The following is a 20,496-nucleotide window of genomic DNA, read 5'->3' on the forward strand; positions in this document are numbered from 1 at the left end:
AACTATCCTCCGTCCCAGTCTCGTAAACCACCCGGGGCTTCAACCAGAACTTTTGATGCCTCTTGAGAAGAGAAGAGAAAACAAAGTATGTACAATAGTTTAAAAATGCCGCTGCCCATCCCCTCTCAACTGGGGCTGCTCGTCATGAAAAGTCTTGTACTTATATTGCACCATGAAAAAGCCATGAGAAGACCACCCCCGCCCCCATCACCAACCGCCTCAATAATCCTCAACCTCACCGATAGAAGACATCTTGAGGTCAATCTCCGACTTGACACTCCTGATCGAAGCCTCAATACGCTTCCGAATAATCGCACCGACCGACTTGGCAAGGTTCTCCTCGTATTGCTTGAGCTGTTTCTTGAGATTAGCAATCTCCGCCCGCACACTGGCCTTATCGTCATGGTCGTCTTCATCTCCATCGTCATCATCATCATCCCCATCCTCTTCTGACTCCTCTTCATCTTCTTCTGACTCTTCCTCCTCCACAACTTCCTCCTCCTCAGTCTGGGCAACAGGAGTACCAGTATTAGCGGTAAGTGGCGTAACAGCATCAGGAGCAACAGCCGGCGTAGGCTGATCAAGACCCTCCATCGGCGTCTCTGGCGCATTCATGAAAGCATCCATCAGCGCAGCCTCGTCAAGCTCCTCCTCGACCTTATCGAGTTGCTCATCATCCTCTTCACCCTCAGCATCCTCCTCATAATCTTCAGACTCCGACTCCTCGACAATTCTACTGTCTAGAACCTCCGTCCTGGTGCTGACAGCCTCCCGATCAGCCGCCAATAACCTTTCCACCTCGGCCTCCTTGTTCTGGATCTCGAGCTTCGACAATCGCTTGCGGAAACGACGGTTTCTGGCATCGTGCATTGGGGGCGTTATACCGTGTGGCCAGCGATGACCGTGCTCAACAGCCTTTGGCAGCGGCGCAGTCTTGGCCTCCTCCTCGTTCTTGACTTCAGCAAAGACCAACATCATCTGACAAATATCCGCGGACTTGACCATGGCCTTTTTATCCCACGTCTTCATACCCTCAGTGATGGTAGGGAGATCGAGGAGAATCGCCGCATAGTACTTCCCGCGAACAATCCACACAGCACGTCGACCTTCGTCGTCCAGAAACTTAAAGTTGACCTCGGCACCATTGCCGATTTTCTTTTCTGTGATGCACTGTCGTATATAATCGCAGTCTTCGTTGTCCATAAAGCGCATGACAAATTGTTCCTCGATAACCGGATCAATCTCGCGATCTTCCGCCTCCGAGTCGTAGCCTTCGCCAAGAGGCCGGTGAGGAATCTTGCCTACTGGCTTCAGTTTGAGCGTTGGTTTAGTCGAGATGGTGCCGCCGGGAGTTGTTGGTTTAAGCGTAATCTTCGTCTTCTTGGCTAGTGGTCCGGATCCATTGGCTAATGGCATGTCCTCATCGTCATCACTCTGATGAGCCCTCTTCTTGAGTGTGGGCTTTGGTCTTCTCCCAGCCTTGGTAGTTGTGACTTTTGGGGCGGGCGGAGCGACGGCGACCTCCTCTGCTGTCAAACTCGCTGCTGGGAAATAGCCAGAGGGAGGATTCGGCTCGGCGGGGGTGGGTGGGAGCGATTTTCGCACCAATTTGATTTTTGGCGCGCCTGATGGCGTTTGAGCACCGGGAGACATTGCGCTGAATCCGGCGAGACCAGGTGGAGGACTTGTCGCGCCAAGGGCTGAGCTTGTGGTTTTCAAGGTGAGTCGCCCGGGAACGGGTGGGGGAGGTGGTTGTTCCATAATGGCGATTGGGATGGGTTTTTCGTATCGCAGTTAGGACTGGTCTCGCACGAGCGATTCGATTCTGGAGGTTTGCGGTTTAGAGGAAAAGTCGCGACTCGGGGTAAGATGTTGTAGGATGAGTTCGTGGCTCGGTGTAGCGGCGGGCGGGAGTTTGAACGAGTTCTTGAGCTGAGGATTGGAAGCGCAGTCAAAGAAACCGTGGTCGCCGTGTCGCCATGAACGTGGGAAAAGGTGATGGAACGGAGAGAAGAAAATTCAACCTGCCCCGCGTCGAATTGCTGCTCCTTTGACAGGCGGGAGGTGGCCAGCAAGGTGCCTTGGGAGAGCTCTAAAGTGGATGTTGAGATTCTAGAGCTCGGGCCACTGGCATTCACTCTGCCGCTCGATAAGCCTTATCAGAGGATGGACCAATCGCTGCACCAGCCACCTACAGTGACATCAGCCACAACTAACGTTGACATTCGAAGTGGGCCAATGGTCTTGGAAGCGGCAGCGTTTTTGGCACGTCACGTCTCTCTTCCTCCACCCAATTCCACCAAGACACCATCGCATCTCTTTTGTGAGCCAGACATACTCGGTTGAAAAACAGTTGCGGGAGAATAGCCGTCGGCTCACAGGTACGTACCATACATACGCAACGGTCTTGCTCTCAATTCCGTTGTCGGCGCAACACTTGGAACAAGAAATTCATCATGTCGTACTCGGGTCCTCCAGGTCTCCCAAAGTCGGCGTCGCACCCTTCGCTGCCCCCGCGCCCTCCGACTACCAAGCTCCCCGGTGGCTTCAAGCCTGCCTTCTCGGCCGCCCCGACACATCCGCCCGCTCCCTCAGTCCCCGGTTACTCAGCGCCGCCCTCATACCCAGGCTACGGCGCCGCTGCCGTACCCGGCTATGGCGCGCCCCCTTCAGCAGCGCCCTACGTGGGCAACCCATCAACTCCCTCCGTAGGAGCTGGATATGGTCAACCAGGAACATACAACTATCAACAACAAAGCTACCCGCAAGCGCCAGTCGCACAAGCAGCCTCGAGCTACTATGGCGCCCCCGCTACCAACAGCTATGCCACACCTCCCCAAATTCGGAACCCCTTCGCCGCCCCTGTAGCAGCCTCTGCCGGCCCCGCGGGTGACTATGATCCAGAAATGGCGGCTCAGATAGCGCAATGGCAAAGCGCCTACATGCCAAAAGATCCATCAGACCCGGCAAACAAGACTGCTGACAAGGGCACAAATGGACAAGCAACAGCCGATACAACCGACCCCAACGTCGGTGAGGACGGGACCGACAAAAAGAAAACGGTATACCGAGAAGGCGGCGGCAAAAAATGGCAAGACGACACTCTTCTCGAATGGGACCCTACCCATCTACGTCTTTTTGTCGGTAATCTGGCTGGTGAAACTACAGATGACTCTTTACTGAAAGCGTTTTCCCGGTGGAAGAGCGTACAAAAAGCCAAGGTTGTCCGTGATAAGCGAACGACGAAGAGCAAGGGTTTTGGCTTTGTGAGTTTTAGCGACGCAGACGACTTCTTCCAGGCAGCCAAGGAGATGAACGGCAAGTATATCCAGAGTCATCCTGTGGTTGTGCGCAAAGCGAAGACAGAGATCAAGCCGCAGGCTGTCAAGGATGATAGGAAGGGGAAGCATCAGCATAAGAGGGGTAATGGGGGAAATAAGGCTGGGAATGGGATGGGAGGGCAGGAGAAGGGCGCTGGGGCTTACGAGCCGCATCTTGGCCCTGTGGCTGGGGGTGGGATTGTGAAGCCGGGGCAGAAGACGAAGGGAGGTTTAAAGTTGCTTGGTTGAGTGGAAGTATTGGCATTGTTTTCAGCATTGTTTGAGCCTATCATTTGGTCGTTCAGAAGTGTGCTTGGATATTGGATGCTACAAGTGTATTGCTATGAGATGCAATTAGCCGCTGTGTATAGATTCTCATTTGGTAGATAGATGTGGGTTTCCATGGGTGCCTAGGTTGGTTTTGCTATCATAACAAGTAAAAATTCACTGATGTATCATCTTGACGAAGAATTTATGTATTGTATTCTGCCATTTTACGCCTCCTATGCTGCTATGCTATGTATGATGTGTGTTGTCTGGTAATGATAATGTACGCCTTGCCCGCCTATCTGTCTGTCCGTATACAGACAGAAAGACGGATTTGAATGCCCAAAGAAAGTTTTCCAAGATAGCACCGCCGTCTCCCGAACCCCCCTTCCCCACCACTCCGTATGTGTTCGCCTGTACTTTTCCATGCTGTTTTGTTTTCTGTGCTCGACTCCAACTCTTTCCCGCTCCCGTCCCGTTTGGTAGGTATAGATGTTGACGAAGTAAGCTTAACTTTAAATGTTGTCTGGTTTCCTTCTTGTTGTTCCGGGGGTATCATAGATATACAAATAACTGAAAAGAAACATAAGAAAATCAAATACAGTGTTACAGCGGTTTAATCCTCCCTCCTATCCTGCAAATGCTTATCCGGGGATTTCGACACGGGCCTACTAACGACCTCTGCGCCGTCCGCGGTAAACAACACCCCGTCGTCGTGATCGTCAAGACTTTCCCTCCGCAACAAACCCGCGGCTTCACCCCTGCGAAGGAGATCATCATCATCATCCTCCTCCTCGTCGCTGCCGCTCGAGGGACCATCAGTGGTGTGCTCTTCCAACAGATGCTCCTGCCCCTTATGCACACCTTCCTGCGCTTCCCGTCTCATCTTGGAGATTTTAATGTAATTGTACGCTCCTATTGCGACGAGGGTTACAGTCAGGCCGATGATGTTGACAAATGTCATGCGATCGCCAAAAACAATCGCAGCCGCCGAGATGGTGACTGCCTCTTTGAATATCCCCGCGATGGACAAGGTGACGACGCTGGTGCGTTGGAGGAGGGCAAACTCGGCGGCTGTCATGAAAAAGGCGATCATGCCGGGGAATAGGAGGATCAATGGCGCCATGAGGGTGCCGCGTTCTTCTGCTATGGCGGAGAGGCCTTTGATGAGGCCGGAGACACCCTCGACGGGGAAGGCGATGGTCAACAGGGAGACGAACATTACTGGAGCGAGGAAGAAGATGGAGCTGAAGGGGTTGGAGGTGGCGGGGTTGCGGAGGAGGAGGATTTGGGTTAGGGCCCAACGGAAGCCGCTGAAGAAGGCGGCCGAGATGACGAGGAGGAAGCCGGGGAGGTTGAAGGAGACTTCGCCCGCTACCATCATTACTACGCCGAGGGTCATGGTGGCGATGATGGCTGTTAGGCGCCAGGTGGGGGATTCGAGGCGGAAGAGGAAGGCGAAGAGGAGGACGAAGGCTAGGGAGGAGGATTTACACATTGCTAAAGACACGGTGAGTGGGGTGACTGGGGGAGTTGGAGAGAAAGGCAGGGGGCTTACTGTAGAAGGTGAGGGTGATGAATTGCAACGAGGTGTTCCCTAATCCTATGTCGAGACCTGTTGCTAGACCGCAGGGGCCGATGCGGGTGAGGTAGAATAATGGTGACATTAGGGGTTTCTTGGATTCTGGCGAGTCCAGCTCGCCTGGATTTGGAACATGGCCGTTGGTGGGCCGGAAGGATGGGAAGAGATATAGGACGAGGGAGGCTAGGGAAAATTGCACGAGCATGTGCATGGCTGTTGTAAACATAGGAAATGGGAAGCCGAGCTTGTCGGGAGAGAACATCCATTTGTTGTACTATAAGATACGTCAGTATCTCATGGCAGAGAGAGGCCAAGGATTTTTTGGGGGTGATGACTTACAAGTGATATCAACAGGGAAAAAAAGTACCATAACCCAATGAGCCCAGCGTTGATTAACAACTCCTTCATCACAAAGCGGTCCGCCTCTTTTTGTTCTTCTGGCGACACCTTCTCTCGCACTATTCTCTGGTCGAGTAATTGGTTGCGAGTTCTCTTTTTCTTTTTTCTCGTCCGCTCCTTTGCCGTCAAACCAGTCTCCTCGTCGTCATGAAGGTCCTCGTCCGACAATTCCACGTCCAACTCGTCCAGCCGTAGAGGTTCTCCCAGACTGCCCTCCTCTGATATTTTTGGCTCGTCAATGCCATGGCCCCGCGCGTGTGGCGACCGGTGACGATTGTTAGCGACATTGGCGGGATTGATCAAGCTGCTTCGTCGGCGACGGTGCCCTGAGGGTGCTAGAGAATCCATCTCGATGTCGTCACCAGCCAATCTGGATCCCGTTGCGGGATGTGGGTGCGTGGAGGATGTCCAAGGGCCGGGGACTGGTACAACAGCTGCTACCAGTGGTGTAGCGGATAGCGGTGTCGCGTGCCCGGGAGGCGTTGGCTTCTGCTGATCGAGATGTCTCGGGACAGAGACGTCGGTGTCGGTGTCGGTGTCGGTGTCGGCGTCAGAGGGCGGTTCGGGGACGGGGAGATGGGACGGAGGATGGGCAGGTTCAGTTGATGGGAATAGGGAAGGGAGAGACATTGTTCAAACGTCGGAGCCCTCACAGGACTCATCATGGGGTTCAATTCAATCAATTCCAGCGCATTGGTGTTCGCTAAGCTCTGGGCCCGGTGGTCCCTAGCATCATCAGCCATGGCAGCAAAGATGAGCGGTGGAGCGGTTGGGGCCCCGAGACGTGGCCGGATTGGTCCCAGCGATGGTCCAGCAGCAGCAGGAAACAGGGGGACCGCCGGCTTTGGGCGAGGTCGCCAGTGGTTGGCTGCCTTTGCCAAGCCTACTTGGAACGCGCCGGAGCATTTTGCCTGCCCGCTACCTGGCATTCAACTGTCTTCCACTGTTAACCCATCCGTGATCGCCTGTTATCTTTGCTTTCCATTTGATGTTTGATGATGTCTCTCTCTGTCTTCCAATGACGTTATCTGGTCTTCATTCTTGTCCGCCAGGAGAATTACAAGAGTGGAACGGACCGAGACCAAAACGTGGTGACCGGAACACATAGCCGAAGATGTACAACAACCCCAGAGACAGAGAGTAACACCTACTCAGAACGACGACTGAACCCTGAACTACCTCTACGGCAAATATCATCACTCCCTCAACCATCTCGGTTGACTAACAAGATCCTGAGAACAGGCCGTAGGGAGATGGGATGTTGACAAGAGCCAAGCTTCCAGTCCACCTACTGCTTGGATCACGTATGTAATGGTTACTAATAGCCTCGTGCAGCTTACCATCACGGCCAGGCGACCCCTTTATCCTGCACCGTTCGTTGCTGTGTTGCCATGGAGCATTTCACATGTACTACTTCGTCTGAACTCTGGAATCTGTACGGCTTTCCATCTCTGGATGGTGGTCACGAGACAAAGCCAGCATGATGCTTAGCCCGGAAATAACCCCACCATCCACATGCATGTACAGATGATTGTACAAGAGCCTGTCTTCTCAACCTTGGGCAGCTGATGGTGACCAGAGATGTATCAGAATATCTTCACGGACCCCTTCGCTTCTGTTCTGCCCATATCATCGAAGCCCCAACCTCCAAAAGCCCACCCATGGTAGCTTCTCTCAGCTTGAGCAATCTGACGGAACTAGGCAGGTGAGAGTACTTTACCTATGCGCTTCGGGGTCTTTATTCGGCCTCACAGCAAGCTCAAAACTATCGCCATTGGAGGGAGGCAATGGGTGCTGACTCAGTATGCCACCCGAAACACCCGCATCTGCTGCAAAACGGCCAACACGATAAAGAGGAACGAGTGTTTCCAGAGCTGTAAGCCTTATTCATGATCATGTAACGAATCTAAAAACCTATATATATTTGAGGTGGTGTTGAAGGTCGCAATATTTTGGGTGTAAGAATTAGATCTTGATTTGATCGTGGGGCAGCTTTCCATCCTGATCTAGAAACTGATCGGCCAAAGTATTTGTTGTCGTCATTGTTTGTTTCCCCTCCAAGAGCTAGCTACATATCTGATCAAAGGTACTTTAGCTTTTTGGTTTCTTATTCATCACGCATGCCGGCTGGCTTCAAGTACTATCAGCCAGACCCCGCCAATACCGACGCTTTGTCAACGATACCGCCGTTCAAAATGGCGGCATCGTGTTCGACCCAGGGTGCTGGTAGCCAGATGAGACAACAGGGTGCGGGGTATCTGCCGATTGAGAATTATGGCTTGATTGGAAACATGAGGACATGTGCCCTCGTGGGCATGGATGGCAGTGTTGATTACATGTGTTGGTGAGTTTGTCTGAATTCGAGATCAGAACATCTGGCTAATTGATATATACAGGCCCGAGTTTGACTCTCCTTCTGTCTTCTGCCGCCTCTTGGATAAGGATAAGGGGGGTTATTTCAGCATCCATCCAGCTTCCCATCTCAATTGCACCACCAAACAGCAGTACTTGCCTTCTTCCAACATCCTCCAGACCAGATACATTCACGAAGATGGTGTCGTGGACCTGGTGGACTTCTTCCCTCGACCCAAGAGCTCAAAGGTCATCTTCAAGGGGCCCAAACAATCGGCCTATCGAGAGATGACCAGCGTTCAAGAAGAGCTCAAGAAATGGCTCGTCCGACGTGTAGAGTGTATCCGCGGCCACCTCGAGCTCGACGTCGAGCTCTTCCCGGCCTTTGAGTACGCCACCGAACCACACGAGACCACCATCGTCCAAGAAACCAACGTCGCCCACGGTTCAACAAGCAAAACCGTCACCTTCCACAGCAAAAACGTCAAGCTCCAACTCGACGTCACCATCGACCGGGGTGAAGACAACGACGACAAGTACCCCAGCGTCAAGTTCAAAAAAGTCATGAAAGAAGGCATGCTCAGCGAAGGCGTGGTAGCCAGCATCCACGTCCACCCAGGCCAGGCCGTCTCCTTCGTTTTAAGGAACGACCTCCCCAACCACGTAACAGAGGTCATCTCCCCCGCCGTCCTCGACACCCAGCAACACGACACACAATCCTATTGGTACAACTGGATCTCCCAATCCAAATACAAAGGCCGCTGGCGCGAAGTCGTCTCCCGCTCCCTCATGATCCTGAAGCTCATGACCTACGAACCCACCGGCGCCATCATCGCCGCCCCCACCTTCTCTATCCCCGAAGACATCGGCGGCGTCCGTAACTGGGACTACAGGTTCTGCTGGGTCAGGGACGCATCCTTCACAATCTACATCCTCCTCCGCCTCGGCTTCACAGAAGAAGCAGACGCCTACATGGACTTTATCAACGAGCGCTTCCTCCAATCCCGCGTCTCCGACGGTGGACTTCCCATCATGTTCACCATCCGAGGCGAGACTGACATCCCCGAGCGGGAACTTTCCCATCTAGACGGGTACAAAGGCTCCAAACCGGTGCGCGTCGGCAACGGCGCGGCGTTTCATCAACAATTCGACATTTATGGCGAACTGATGGACGCCATCTACCTCTACAACAAATACGGCAAACCCATCCACTACGACGCCTGGGTGACGGTCCGTCAGCTCTTGGATTACGTCCTGACGATCCTCGACCAGCCAGACATGTCCATCTGGGAGGTCCGCAACAACAAGCAAAACTTCACTTACTCCAAAATCATGCTCTGGGTCGCCTTTGACCGGGGTCTGCGGCTTGCCGAGAAGAGGAATTTCCCTTGTCCTAATAGGTGGAAGTGGCTGGAGGCAAAGGATAAACTCTATGAGGAAATCATGGAACGGGGCTACAACAAGGAGATGAAGTGTTTCGTCCAGAGTTATGAGAACAACACCATGCTGGATAGTAGTATACTTATCGCCCCGTTGGTGTTTTTTATTGCGCCGAATGATCCGAGGTTTTTGGATACTTTGGACAGGATTATGTTGCCGCCGGAGAAGGGGGGGTTGACGAGTACTGGGTTGGTGTATAGGTATGATACGGAATTATCCGAGGATGGTAAGCTCCCCCTTTGCTGATTTCTTGACAAACAGACCACAAGCTGACACAACTGCTGAAATAGGCGTGGGAGGGAGAGAAGGCGCGTTTAGCATGTGCACGTTCTGGCTGGTGGAAGCCATGACGCGAGCGTCGGTGTATGAGCCAAAGTATCTGGTCAGGGCGATCAACCTGTTTGAGAACATGCTCAGCTTCTCGAACCATCTGATGATGTTCAGTGAAGAAATCAGCAGGAGTGGTGAGCAGTTGGGGAACACACCGCAGGCGTTCTCCCATCTGGCGCTGATCAGTGCGGCGTTTAATTTGGATAGGGTGTCGGAGTTTAAGCGCTGAACGGTGAGGTAGTAGATACTTATGAGGAAATGATGATATGTAAAGTTCTTAGTTTATATGTTTCCGTCTGCATACCTCGATTGGTAGCCATTCACCCTCCCCACAAAAAGCGAAAGTGACATTAGCCTATATTATATGGTGAACCACGCCTGAAAGGTGGACAAATAGGCCTTTTAACTATCTGTAAAGACCTATCAACTATCTTAGAAAGCTTCACAATTATCCTTCGAGGTATGTCTCACAATATAATATGGGTTGATCTACTTTCACTGTGCCAAATATTTGTGGTGAGGGCGCCATTATACATCAATATTACAACACGCTATTTCTGTCGTTACTTTCAGTCCTATCCCTTCCTCAACATTAAACTGGCCCATTCAATCAGTGTATCTGCTCCAGCTTCTATTCGTGCTACCTCCAGAACCCCTCCTTTGCGCAAAGTGAAATAGCACCCCCGAGTACCTAGATATCCTCTTGTCTTCCGCAAATCACCCCCCCCAAAAAAAAAAACGCCACTCGCTATGCCTGTATTTTCCCTGCCTGGCCCAGCAACTCAAAAATGGTATCTAAACAAACGCGCCGGTACCCATGCTTCTTCTCCTCTTGCTCAATTTGCAAGCCTGAAATCAAACTTCTACCGACCCCAACACGAAAAAGCTCCCATCAGACGAGCAAAATGTCTCACAATCATTCACTGCCCCCGCCTCCTCCGCTCCACCCTCTCCCTCAGTACTCACACTCTCCCTTCCCAGCGTTGGAGGACTAGAGACAGATTCCTTCCCAGTCTTCTAAGCCCCCGAGTCATCCATCTCAACCCCATTTCCCACACCACCCATGCCAATCCCAATGTCCAGATCCATATCCACGTCCTCATCCGCAAGCGAACTAAGCCCCGAACTGCCCGGACGTGAATCTTCCCCGTCGTCATTTATGAGGTTATGGTTCTCCAACGGTGGTGGTGTCGGTCTCTCGGCCGCCTTTTTTCGTATCTCCTCCCACTCTCTGATGCTTGTCGGGCCTCCTCCCTCAATAGCTACCTCTCCTTGCTCGATTGGTCGGCCTAGAAGTGTGCCAAGAAATTTGGTGTCGTCCGCTCCTTTGCTGTGTTTCTTTATAAGGGCTATGCATGAGTTAGCAAGATAAATCTGTAATAAAAAGGAGGCCAGGGCGGAACAAACCGTCAAGATAATCCTTCGCCTCATCATTTCCATCAAGCGCTATCCTCTGAATCTCCTTGTTGATTGGCCCCATCGCCCAGGCTATAAATGCCTCCACTCCTCTCATGTCCTCGATTCCGAGGTAGTCTTGCTCCTGTTGGGACTTCTCCGGTAGTAAAGCACCGACTTCTTGAAGCGCCATCCGCACGTCTACTACTGATGGTGTGGCGACTGAAGGGCTGGTTACGCTTGGTGGTGGGACATAGTCGGAGTAGGGGTTAAGAAATGGGCCGTCTGGCGCGATGAATGTGCCGTTATTGAGCTCAAAGAGGATTTCGTCCTCGTCTGTGAAGCCATCTAGAGCGTGGCTGTTGAGGGTGGCGTGCTTGGCCGTGAGGAAGCATAGTCGGTCGAGGTAGGCAGCTGCTAGTTGCGTGACAAAATCCAATACTGAAGGCTTCATTGCGTGGTAACCGGTTGCGCGAAGGATCTGAAGGACTGCTGGCCTCAGGAGGGCCTGGAAGTAAGCCGGCGTTGGCGCCATTCTGAGAGTGCTTGGGATGAGGTTGATGAAACGGGTGATGATTTTTGAATGGTGGTTCGAATTGTGAGCGATGGATGAATAAAAATCGCACGCAATTCCCGATTCTGAGTTTTAGTTGACAAAAGTGCCGAGTCGATGAGTTAGGTCAAGCAGCTCGACTCCCACGATGTGGGTTGGCGTGTTCGACTTGGGGGGTCGCAACCAGAACAGCTCCAGTCAACAGCTCTCTGCCATCACCGTCGACCTCCTATCCGATGATCTCCCCAGTCTGAGCTTGCGCTGCAATTTGACCCCAGCTGGCGCACTCCCTTCCCAACTTCCGCTCTCCTCGTCTCAGCGTCAGTAACCTTCGGTGTAGAACGTGATGTCGTAGCTGAATCCTGTGAGTGTATCGATCTTTAAACACGCAATTCTGATATGTAATATGATAATAGAGTCGTGAGAGGTACCAATTGCGCGCTGATGAAGATTGTTGATGCTGATTTGGAGTCGGTGATGTGAGTGAGTGGGAGTCGTGAACTTTCAGGTGAACCGTGCCAGGCGTGTCTGCAGGGGAGCTCACTTGCGGTGGTGGAGCGCCAGGGTCCACACCTTCGGTGAGAGTGGGGTGGCTCTAGCGTTCCCGTTATTTGCACCCTCACCCCCTCCATGGACATCATGTTCTACTACACAGTAAGCTCATGATGAAGATTTGCTGTTCTGCAGCAGGTACTATGAGCATGATATTCTACGAGGAGTGAGGCAACATATGTGTATTATTGTTCCGCCGTGTACCTACAAAACCCAACGCGACACAGTCTCAGGCCAAGAGTCTATACCAAAGCAGCCTCGAACTGACTGCTGACTTTTCCCTGGAAACTTCACTTCTAGCCACTATGTAACGAAGCCAGGTAATTCGGACCCAGCTGAATGGTGGATATAGTCGTGCTAGGTAGGTATCTCGGGAAGTATGCAGCCGAATTTCTGCGAGCAACAGACAGCGGTAACCACCAGTCAGCTCGCTGTAGACACCAACATACGAGACTCGGCTCTATCATTCGAGGTCTCAGGATAGCTTGACTGAAACCCAAACACCCATACCCATAGTACTCATTCCTGAGGTAATATGCTCCCCAAATCGTTGTATACATACAATACATCATATTATACACAATGGCGCGGACCCCCCATTCGCCCAACACCTCACCACCCCCCAACCCCAAAGCCAAAGCGACCCTACATCACCCTTTACATGGTCTTGAGGTAGTTGCTCTCCTTGATGTTGGCACGTCTCTCCTTGCGCATGGCCTTGCGCAGTTCTTGTCTCTTGTCGGCCGCCTCCAACACCTCCTTGAGCTCGCCGGTCGGGGCGGCGGGAAGGTTGATGGTCTGCTTCTGGATTGGGATCTTTGGTGCGAGGGCCTCGAGGTCACCGGATGCCATGAGTTTCGCCTCGAGTTGTCGCTGTCTCTTCGCCGCTAATCTACGTTGCTTCTTGGATTTGGCTGTGAAAAGGATTGTTGTCAGCAGACGAATACTCCCCTGACCGCACACACACAAGAATGAAACATACAATAAGCATCTCCAGCATCCGCATCAGCATCATCGCTGCGCTTCTGTCCTACTTCCACGCACTTCCAGAGCCACTCGGGGTACTGATCATCGGGGAGCGCCACAGGATCGGTTTTGCCCTTGAGGTAGTTGAGGCCGTTGAGAACGGTGCCAGCAGGGCATGACGAGAGACCGGCGGCATTGTCTGTTGTTGGCTCGGTGTTTAAGGGAGTGAGTTCGGGAGCCTCGGCGGCGGCAGCGGCATTGCGCGCGCGGAGGGTGGTGCTGAAGAAGGCTTGTAGTATCCTCGGTGTCGTCCTCGTCACTGTTTGGGATGTGATTGCTGTGAACTGCCTGGAGGTCAGACCAGACGCCTGCCGGAGACAACTTCGACAGATCATGGTTTTTGAAGAATGTGTCGGCGAACGGGGGACTGCTGTGGTTGGTGGTGGAATGGGGGAGGGGGCACTTCTTGAAGGCCGCGGGTGGTTTGCGGAGGAGCCAAGCTAAAAATTTCTAGGGAGGCCGAGATGCACAATTGCGCCGTTTGGTAATTGGATGGATGTCATGTCCAGCTCACGACAAGCGCAACATCTACATTTTAAAATCAACTATTGCGCATGGGCATAAAACATGTAATTGGCATTAAACATATTCACGGTGTTTTAACAGGTCTCCATTGTCTGTATTTACAATATCGAGTCCCCGGCGCAGCGACTCAATGGTCAAGGTAAACAGCTGCCATGCTTGCTCTGCCGTCATGGCTGCTTGTTCCTGCCGAGTCCACCCATCCACCACCACAGCTACCCGGCCGTCCACTTTATAATGCCGTCTATTCACTCCCCAAAGCTCACATTCACTGTCCTCAAAATCCATGTCGGTCCGTAACCCCTCATTCCTTGGGAATAATGTTTTGCTGCTCAAACAGGTAACCCTTGGCCCGGGAGTCCTTGAGAAGCTCGAGATACCGCTCTGCACCATATCATTAGTATATATTCAATGACAAACACCAAAAATTCCGCATAGTTTCTGGCCAGAATCCCCAATCACATAGCGTCGATCCTGTCCTTCTGATGCCCTGCCATCTTCCCCAGACCAAGACTAACCTCTGAGACGACCGCACTTCTCCAAGTGGTTGACACCCTCCCGGTAGTAACATTTGCTCAGCTCCTCCCGCACTAGCCGACCCATCATGACCTGAACCCATTGCTCCCGGATAATGGCATCTTGAGCGGCCTTAAGGCGCTTGGTGTCCTCGAAATCGACGCCATCGAAGGAGGCGGGGACCTTGGGCTTCTTGGCCAGGAAGGCCTCGGACTCGGGGGTAGGCATGATTCTGGAGGAAAGGCCTGCGAATTTGGGATATTCGGGGCCTGACTATCGGTTTGTTGCGGCGGGTGGACAGCAGGGTTCGGTGCAGCAGTCCAGCGACGGAGATGCTTCACTTCGAGAGCGGGATGCCGAACTCACAACGCCATTGCCAGCTGCCCACCTACCGCAGGTGGTCCGAGCTCCCAAGCTTGCTGTGCGCTCTGCCATATTCTGCCTGATTTTGCAGGCGGCAAATTGGACGCAACACTGCCAAGGCCAATTCCGTGCACAAAACCCATTGCAGCCAACTAGCGTGCTTCACCGCCCGCGTTGCCCCGCTAAAAAGTACAAGATAAGATTTTTTTCTGCTTATCGAGCCTCGCGAGCGCAAGCTTTTGCGACTGCCCTCTTATAAATCTCTTCCCTCCTTCCCCCAACCTCCCACCAAACTTTTTCTATCTGCATCCTCTCACCTTCGCCCATCTCAGGAAAAGCATCTTTCAGCCTTTTCCACTTCAATCTCTATCACATTCACAATGGGCAAGACCAAGGAAGCCAAGGGCAGCAAGGCCACCAAGGCCGCTGCTAAGCCCGCCGCCTCTCCCGTCGTCAAGAAGGTCGAGAAGGTCGTCAAGTCCGCCAAGGAGGTCGCTAAGAAGGCCGTCGGGTCCAAGGAGAAGGCCACCGACAAGAAGTCCAAGAAGAAGGTCGAGTCCGAGTCTGAGTCCAGCGAGTCTGAGTCTGAGTCCGACTCCGAGTCTGAGGCCAGCTCCTCCAGCTCCGAGGAGGAGTCCAACTCTGATGAGGAGATGGTCGATGCTCCCGTCACCAACGGCAAGGCTAAGGCTGCCGCCGCCAAGGAGAGCTCCGACTCTTCCGACTCTGACTCTTCCGACTCCGACTCCGAGTCTGAGGAGGAGGAGAAGCCCAAGGCTGCCGTGAACGGCAAGGCCGCCAAGGCTGAGAAGAAGGCCGAGTCCGGCTCTGACTCCGTAAGTCACCACTACCTGACCATCATGGCTGTCCATGCATCATGCTAACCGATTCTTGACAGTCTGAGGAGGATTCCGACGACTCCGGCTCTGACTCTGACTCTTCTGAGGAGGAGGAGGAGTCTTCCGAGGAGGCTTCTTCCGAGTCTACCGAGGAGAAGGCTGAGCCCTCCAAGAAGAGAAAGGCTGAGGAGGAGGCTGAGGAGCCCGAGGCCAAGAAGAACAAGGCTGTTGAAGACAGCGAGGAGAAGAGCGCCACCCTCTGGTGCGGCAACCTCGGCTGGGGCATTGATGACAACATCCTCTACGAGGAGTTCAAGGACTTCGAGGGTCTCACCGGTGCCCGTGTCGTCTCCGACAAGGAGAGCGGCCGGTCCCGTGGCTTCGGCTACATCGACTTCGACACCCACGAGAATGCCGAGAAGGCTTTCAACGCCAAGAACGGCGGCGATCTACAGGGCCGTGAGATGCGTCTTGACTTTGCTGCCAAGCCCGCTGCCGCTCCCCAGGACCGCGCTGCCGCCCGTGCCAGCAAACATGGTGATGTCGTCAGCCCCCCCAGCGACACCCTTTTCGTCGGCAACCTCCCCTTCAGCGCCGATGAGGATGGTGTCTCTGCCTTCTTCAACGAGGTCGCCAAGGTTCAGAGCCTCCGCATCCCCACTGACATGTAAGTTGCTACCTGCCTCACTCCTTTCTCTCTGTGCTCATGCATGCTGACAACATCTACAGGGAGAGTGGCCGTCCCAAGGGCTTCGCCTATGTCTCTTTCTACTCCATCGATGATGCCAAGAACGCTTTCGAGCAGCTCAACGGCGCTGACATCGACGGCAGACCAGTTCGTCTTGACTTCGCCAAGCCCCGTGACAACAACGGTGGCGGCGGTGGTGGTCGCGGTGGTGGCCGTGGCGGTTTCGGTGGCCGTGGTGGCGGTCGTGGCGGCGGCCGTGGCAGCTTCGGTGGTGGACGTGGTGGTGGTCGTGGTGGTGGCCGCGGCGGCTTCGGTGGCGGTCGCGGTGGTGGCAGCGGCTTCCAGGGCAAGAAGGTCACCTTCTAGGCGAAGAAGACCGATGGTGATGAAACCAAACGTGGAGGCCATGGGGCCCGTGGCAAGAAGATCGTCTTCTGAACAGAGGTTGGGGAGGGAATGTGAACATGCTGTCCTGGGAATGGGACACCAGAGGGTCGAGGTGGAAAGCGATGCGCCGCACACAAAGTGGGATCGGTTCGAGGGCTCTATCTAAGACATACTCGAGGGCTTGTTGGTTGTCGGCTTTTGAGAACTTAAACTCCAATCCTTTGGAGTCGTGGGCTTGAGATTGCGACTGTACCTGAGGGCTTTGATCGTTGAACACTGGCTGGTTTGCTCTTTGACAGCTTCTTGCATCGGCTGCCGCGATGCTAGCTGGTTCTGCCAGACCTTGGCAATCAGCTTGATCATAGATGGGTTTCCCTGGCACTCTGTCGGCTCGTGGGTTTTTGTGGGCTCTGCTGGCTTCGGCCATTGCTTGCGCGCGCGGTTTCCTATGAGGGTTCTGGGGTTCAAGGGTTCATTCTGGGGGCATCACAAAAGTTTTGTTCGGTTATAATATCCACGGCGTTTTGCTTTTTTTCCTTTTATTTACTTGGTACGCCAGTAAGTATGCCAACCCTTATGGTTCCGACTTCCAGCGAAGTCATCTCGATACCCAGTCAGCAGGAGCATAATGAGTACATACGTAATCCATAGCGCGGGTGATGATTGTGTCTTGCGTGGTTTTCGGCGTTGTTTCGCACTGACCAGCAGTATTCAGCGACATGTTTCTACTAAAAGGTCAGTCTTTTCTCTTTTCTGCGTCTTCGCCCTCACATGATGATAAAGGGATTCCTATGCCATTCGGCTGTGAGGTATTGATACAGCTACGGCTGTAACAATTGTTCCTTCTGACATTATTTCTTCGCCCTTCTTTTGAGCTGTTGCTAGTTGGATTCAATGATGCTAACAGCTTGCAGTGTACAGGAATTAGCCGATCGTAAGAGATATCTTTTAGACCTAGCTCATAATAGAAAAGAAACATTGTTTACTTCAGCATCTGTCCGTGTCAGTTTCTTTTCCAACCATGTGTTGCCCGTGTCAATGCTTCCGTGACCGTTGCTAAAGAATCCATTTTTCCATTGGTCTATCCAATGAACAAGCACAGCTGCCAAGGCCGCGCTGTTGAGCGGCTTCCTGATGCAAAGTCCACCGCCGGTTCGCCATCAGCAAAGTTGAAACCACCAAATGATCAGGTTGATCCCGTGATCGGTTCATCTCAACCGTCGTCAAGCTCTCGGATGTTGTTGACTTCGGCTCCGATAAGCCATCATCCGTCGCTATCAACGCCCATGCAAAGCTTTCCATTGGCCAATCACCAGCCAGCTACCCCACCATGACGCCGGCAGTGGCAGATAGCTTGGGGTAAAGCCGAGACAAAGCGGTCCAACAGAATGGCGTCCCTATATTCGACCATGGAGCTTGTGGGCGAGACCGGGAGATGATGGAATGAGGGGAGAGCTTGTTACCGCAGTATAATTTGGCGGATGGGAGCTGCAGGCAAACGTCAGGACTTTTGCTGTTGTGGCAGATTAAAAAGAGACGGTGTTTGTCTCCTGCGCCGATTCAAGCCGGTGGTTGGCATCCTTTATTATTCATTTTTGTGATCGGAACCAACGAAGGAGAGCTAGTTTTGGATTGATAAAGGACAATGGCGTCACGGCAGTTGAGAAGGTTTTCGCTTTCTTCTTCTGGTATTACCACTCGGGCTGCTTTTTCTGGGGTGAAACCTAGGTTGTTGTTGTTGCTGTCAGCTACTGCACCGAGATTGTTATCAACGAGTTCGACGAGGATGTCGACGATTGCGAGTTTCAAGATCCCCAAGGTGGCTAATGAGCCTAATGTATGTTTGTCACTGGTGGTCTGGAATGATGGGAGATAGCTAATAGGCATAGCACCACTACGCCAAAGGCTCAGCACAGAGAGATGGTCTCGCAGCAGCAGTGGAAGCCCTCCAGAAGAAGGGCCCGTTGCAGGTACCTCTTGTGATTGGAGGGAAAGAGGTATGTACTACCCCATCCTCCTTTTCCTCCACTTACCAATATCTAACACCCCCCTACCAGATCACCACCGAGTCCACCGCAACCCAATACTCCCCCTCCTCCCACACCACCCCAGTAGCGACCTACTCCATCGCCTCCCCAACCAACATCCGCACCGCCATCTCCTCCGCCCTCGCCGCGCAAGAGTCATGGTCCTCCCTCCCTTTCGCCGACAGAGCAGCCATCTTCCTCAAGGCAGCAGATCTCATCTCGACTAAATACCGCTACCCCCTCATGGCAGCAACGATGCTAGGCCAAGGGAAAAACGCGTGGCAGGCCGAGATCGACGCCGCGGCGGAGCTGGTGGATTTCTTGAGGTTTAACGTCCAGTATGCCGAGGAGCTGTACGCCCAGCAACCGGGACATAACAGTCCGGGGGTGTGGAATAGAGTGGAATACCGCCCGCTGGAGGGGTTCGTCTACGCGGTGAGCCCGTTTAATTTTACGGCCATCGCGGGGAATTTACCGGGTCTGCCGGCGCTGTTGGGGAATGTGGTTGTTTGGAAGCCGAGTGACTACGCAATTGCGAGTAACTGGTTGCTTTATAATATTTTGGTGGAGGCTGGGTTGCCTAGGGAGGTGATTCAGCTTGTGCCTGGGGATCCGGAGGAGGTGACGAGAGAGGTGCTGGCGCATAGAAAGTTTGCGGCGTTGCATTACACGGGCAGCACGGCGGTGTTTAGGAAGCTGTATGGGGAGATTGGAAAGGGGGTTGCGGAGGGGAGATATCAGAGTTATCCCAGGATTGTGGGGGAGACGGGGGGGAAGAACTTTCACTTGGTGCACAGCTCGGCGGATTTAGAGAATGCGGTTGTGCAGACTGTTAGGGGGGCGTTTGAGTACCAGGGGCAGAAGTGTAGTGCTACCAGTCGTTTGTATGTGCCCAAGTCGAGGTGGGAGGAGTTTAGGGGGAGGTTGGTGGAGGAGACGGAGAGGTTGACGGTTGGGAACCCGTGGGAGCATGAGAGTTTTGTTGGGCCGGTTATTCATGAGGAGAGTTTTAAGAAGTTGGCGAGGACGATTGATGAGGCGAATGGGGATGAGGAGTTGGAGTTGCTTACGGGGGGGACGTATGATGGGTCGAAGGGGTGGTTTGTTAAGCCTACTATTTACTTGGCCAAGAAGCCGGATCATAAGCTGTTTTCTACGGAGCTTTTTGGGCCCGTGTTGACGGTTTATGTCTATGATGACACGACTGATCCGGTTGGGGCGTTTGGGAAGGTGTGCGATGTTGTGGATGGGACGACGGATTATGGGTTGACGGGGTCGGTGTTTGCGGCTGACAGGGCGGCGGTGAGGTTTGCGGAGGAGAAGTTGAGGAATGCGGCGGGTAACTTTTATATCAACTGCAAGAGCACGGGAGCAGTGGTGGGACAGCAGCCGTTTGGAGGGAGCAGGGCGAGCGGCACCAACGACAAGGCAGGGAGTATCGCCATTTTGGGGAGGTTTGTGAGCATGAGGAGTATCAAGGAGGAGTTTAACGCCACGACAAAGGTGGCATATCCGAGCAATGAGGTGTGAGCTGGAGGGGGAGCACGTGCGAGGGTTGACACGGCCACCTGATTGGAAGACTTGGTAGATGGTGACATTTACGACCGGAACGAACATTGACAAGCTTCTAGTTCTTCATTAGGGAGTTTGGGTAGGATGGCTTTGACATACAGATAATCAAAAACGGTTACACAGGTATATTGACAGTCCACGATGGTGGGTGGGTGGAGCATGCTGTGAAGGTTTGCCGGGCACATGTGTGAGGCATTGGATGGGCTGTTTCCCTTCCTCAGGGTATCACCGGGCAAAGGGTTACAGTTGCCCCGAGCCGTTGGGAGATAGACGGGCATCATTACTACCGAATGGTAGCCTCTTTTTGATGGTCGTGCGAGTGAGATGCTCTGAACGCCCTCGTGTACCCTGATGGTTTCCAGGGGA

The 20,496-nt window shown here is 53.2% G+C and overlaps 10 protein-coding genes across 10 annotated transcripts; 5 read left to right on the forward strand and 5 right to left on the reverse strand.

Annotated features, from left to right (window-relative positions):
• Positions 1–219: 219 nt before the first annotated feature.
• Positions 220–1,761, reverse strand: QC763_111760 (uncharacterized protein; the record flags this gene model as incomplete). Its single annotated transcript, XM_062907761.1, has 1 exon — positions 220–1,761. One exon carries the CDS (start codon positions 1,759–1,761, stop codon positions 220–222), a length of 1,542 nt encoding a protein of 513 aa, XP_062770731.1.
• Positions 1,762–2,456: 695 nt separating this feature from the next.
• QC763_111770 (uncharacterized protein) lies at positions 2,457–3,569 on the forward strand (the record flags this gene model as incomplete). The annotated part of the gene is made up of 1 exon (XM_062907762.1): positions 2,457–3,569. One exon carries the CDS (start codon positions 2,457–2,459, stop codon positions 3,567–3,569), a length of 1,113 nt encoding a protein of 370 aa, XP_062770732.1.
• Positions 3,570–3,781: 212 nt separating this feature from the next.
• QC763_111780 (uncharacterized protein) lies at positions 3,782–6,873 on the reverse strand. Its single transcript, XM_062907763.1, has 3 exons — positions 5,509–6,873; positions 5,146–5,443; positions 3,782–5,087 (listed from the first exon to the last, which is right to left on the reverse strand). The coding sequence occupies exons 1-3, from the start codon at positions 6,196–6,198 to the stop codon at positions 4,204–4,206; spliced, it is 1,872 nt and encodes a 623-aa protein (XP_062770733.1). The 5' UTR covers positions 6,199–6,873; the 3' UTR covers positions 3,782–4,203.
• On the forward strand, positions 6,480–10,027 carry QC763_111790 (uncharacterized protein). Its single transcript, XM_062907764.1, has 3 exons — positions 6,480–7,912; positions 7,965–9,586; positions 9,651–10,027. The coding sequence occupies exons 1-3, from the start codon at positions 7,689–7,691 to the stop codon at positions 9,917–9,919; spliced, it is 2,115 nt and encodes a 704-aa protein (XP_062770734.1). The 5' UTR covers positions 6,480–7,688; the 3' UTR covers positions 9,920–10,027.
• A 142-nt stretch (positions 10,028–10,169) lies between these two features.
• QC763_111800 (uncharacterized protein) lies at positions 10,170–12,135 on the reverse strand. Its single transcript, XM_062907765.1, has 2 exons — positions 11,098–12,135; positions 10,170–11,039 (listed from the first exon to the last, which is right to left on the reverse strand). Exons 1-2 carry the CDS (start codon positions 11,618–11,620, stop codon positions 10,708–10,710), a joined length of 855 nt encoding a protein of 284 aa, XP_062770735.1. The 5' UTR covers positions 11,621–12,135; the 3' UTR covers positions 10,170–10,707.
• A 215-nt stretch (positions 12,136–12,350) lies between these two features.
• On the reverse strand, positions 12,351–13,696 carry QC763_111810 (uncharacterized protein). The gene is made up of 2 exons (XM_062907766.1): positions 13,173–13,696; positions 12,351–13,104 (listed from the first exon to the last, which is right to left on the reverse strand). Exons 1-2 carry the CDS (start codon positions 13,549–13,551, stop codon positions 12,848–12,850), a joined length of 636 nt encoding a protein of 211 aa, XP_062770736.1. The 5' UTR covers positions 13,552–13,696; the 3' UTR covers positions 12,351–12,847.
• Positions 13,697–13,798: 102 nt separating this feature from the next.
• On the reverse strand, positions 13,799–18,004 carry QC763_111820 (uncharacterized protein). Its single transcript, XM_062907767.1, has 2 exons — positions 14,257–18,004; positions 13,799–14,122 (listed from the first exon to the last, which is right to left on the reverse strand). Exons 1-2 carry the CDS (start codon positions 14,480–14,482, stop codon positions 14,043–14,045), a joined length of 306 nt encoding a protein of 101 aa, XP_062770737.1. The 5' UTR covers positions 14,483–18,004; the 3' UTR covers positions 13,799–14,042.
• Positions 14,810–17,523, forward strand: NSR1 (nuclear localization sequence binding protein). The gene is made up of 4 exons (XM_062907768.1): positions 14,810–15,453; positions 15,516–16,123; positions 16,186–17,266; positions 17,446–17,523. The coding sequence occupies exons 1-3, from the start codon at positions 14,998–15,000 to the stop codon at positions 16,508–16,510; spliced, it is 1,389 nt and encodes a 462-aa protein (XP_062770738.1). The 5' UTR covers positions 14,810–14,997; the 3' UTR covers positions 16,511–17,266; positions 17,446–17,523.
• Positions 17,920–17,970, forward strand: QC763_111840 (uncharacterized protein; the record flags this gene model as incomplete). The annotated part of the gene is made up of 1 exon (XM_062907769.1): positions 17,920–17,970. The coding sequence occupies one exon, from the start codon at positions 17,920–17,922 to the stop codon at positions 17,968–17,970; it is 51 nt and encodes a 16-aa protein (XP_062770739.1).
• A 172-nt stretch (positions 18,005–18,176) lies between the features above and the next one.
• PUT2 (1-pyrroline-5-carboxylate dehydrogenase) lies at positions 18,177–20,088 on the forward strand (the record flags this gene model as incomplete). The annotated part of the gene is made up of 2 exons (XM_062907770.1): positions 18,177–18,368; positions 18,421–20,088. 2 exons carry the CDS (start codon positions 18,177–18,179, stop codon positions 20,086–20,088), a joined length of 1,860 nt encoding a protein of 619 aa, XP_062770740.1.
• Positions 20,089–20,496: the final 408 nt, after the last annotated feature.

This window comes from Podospora pseudopauciseta, chromosome 1 (assembly GCF_035222475.1).
Source record: "Podospora pseudopauciseta strain CBS 411.78 chromosome 1, whole genome shotgun sequence".
Taxonomy (NCBI): domain Eukaryota; kingdom Fungi; phylum Ascomycota; class Sordariomycetes; order Sordariales; family Podosporaceae; genus Podospora; species Podospora pseudopauciseta.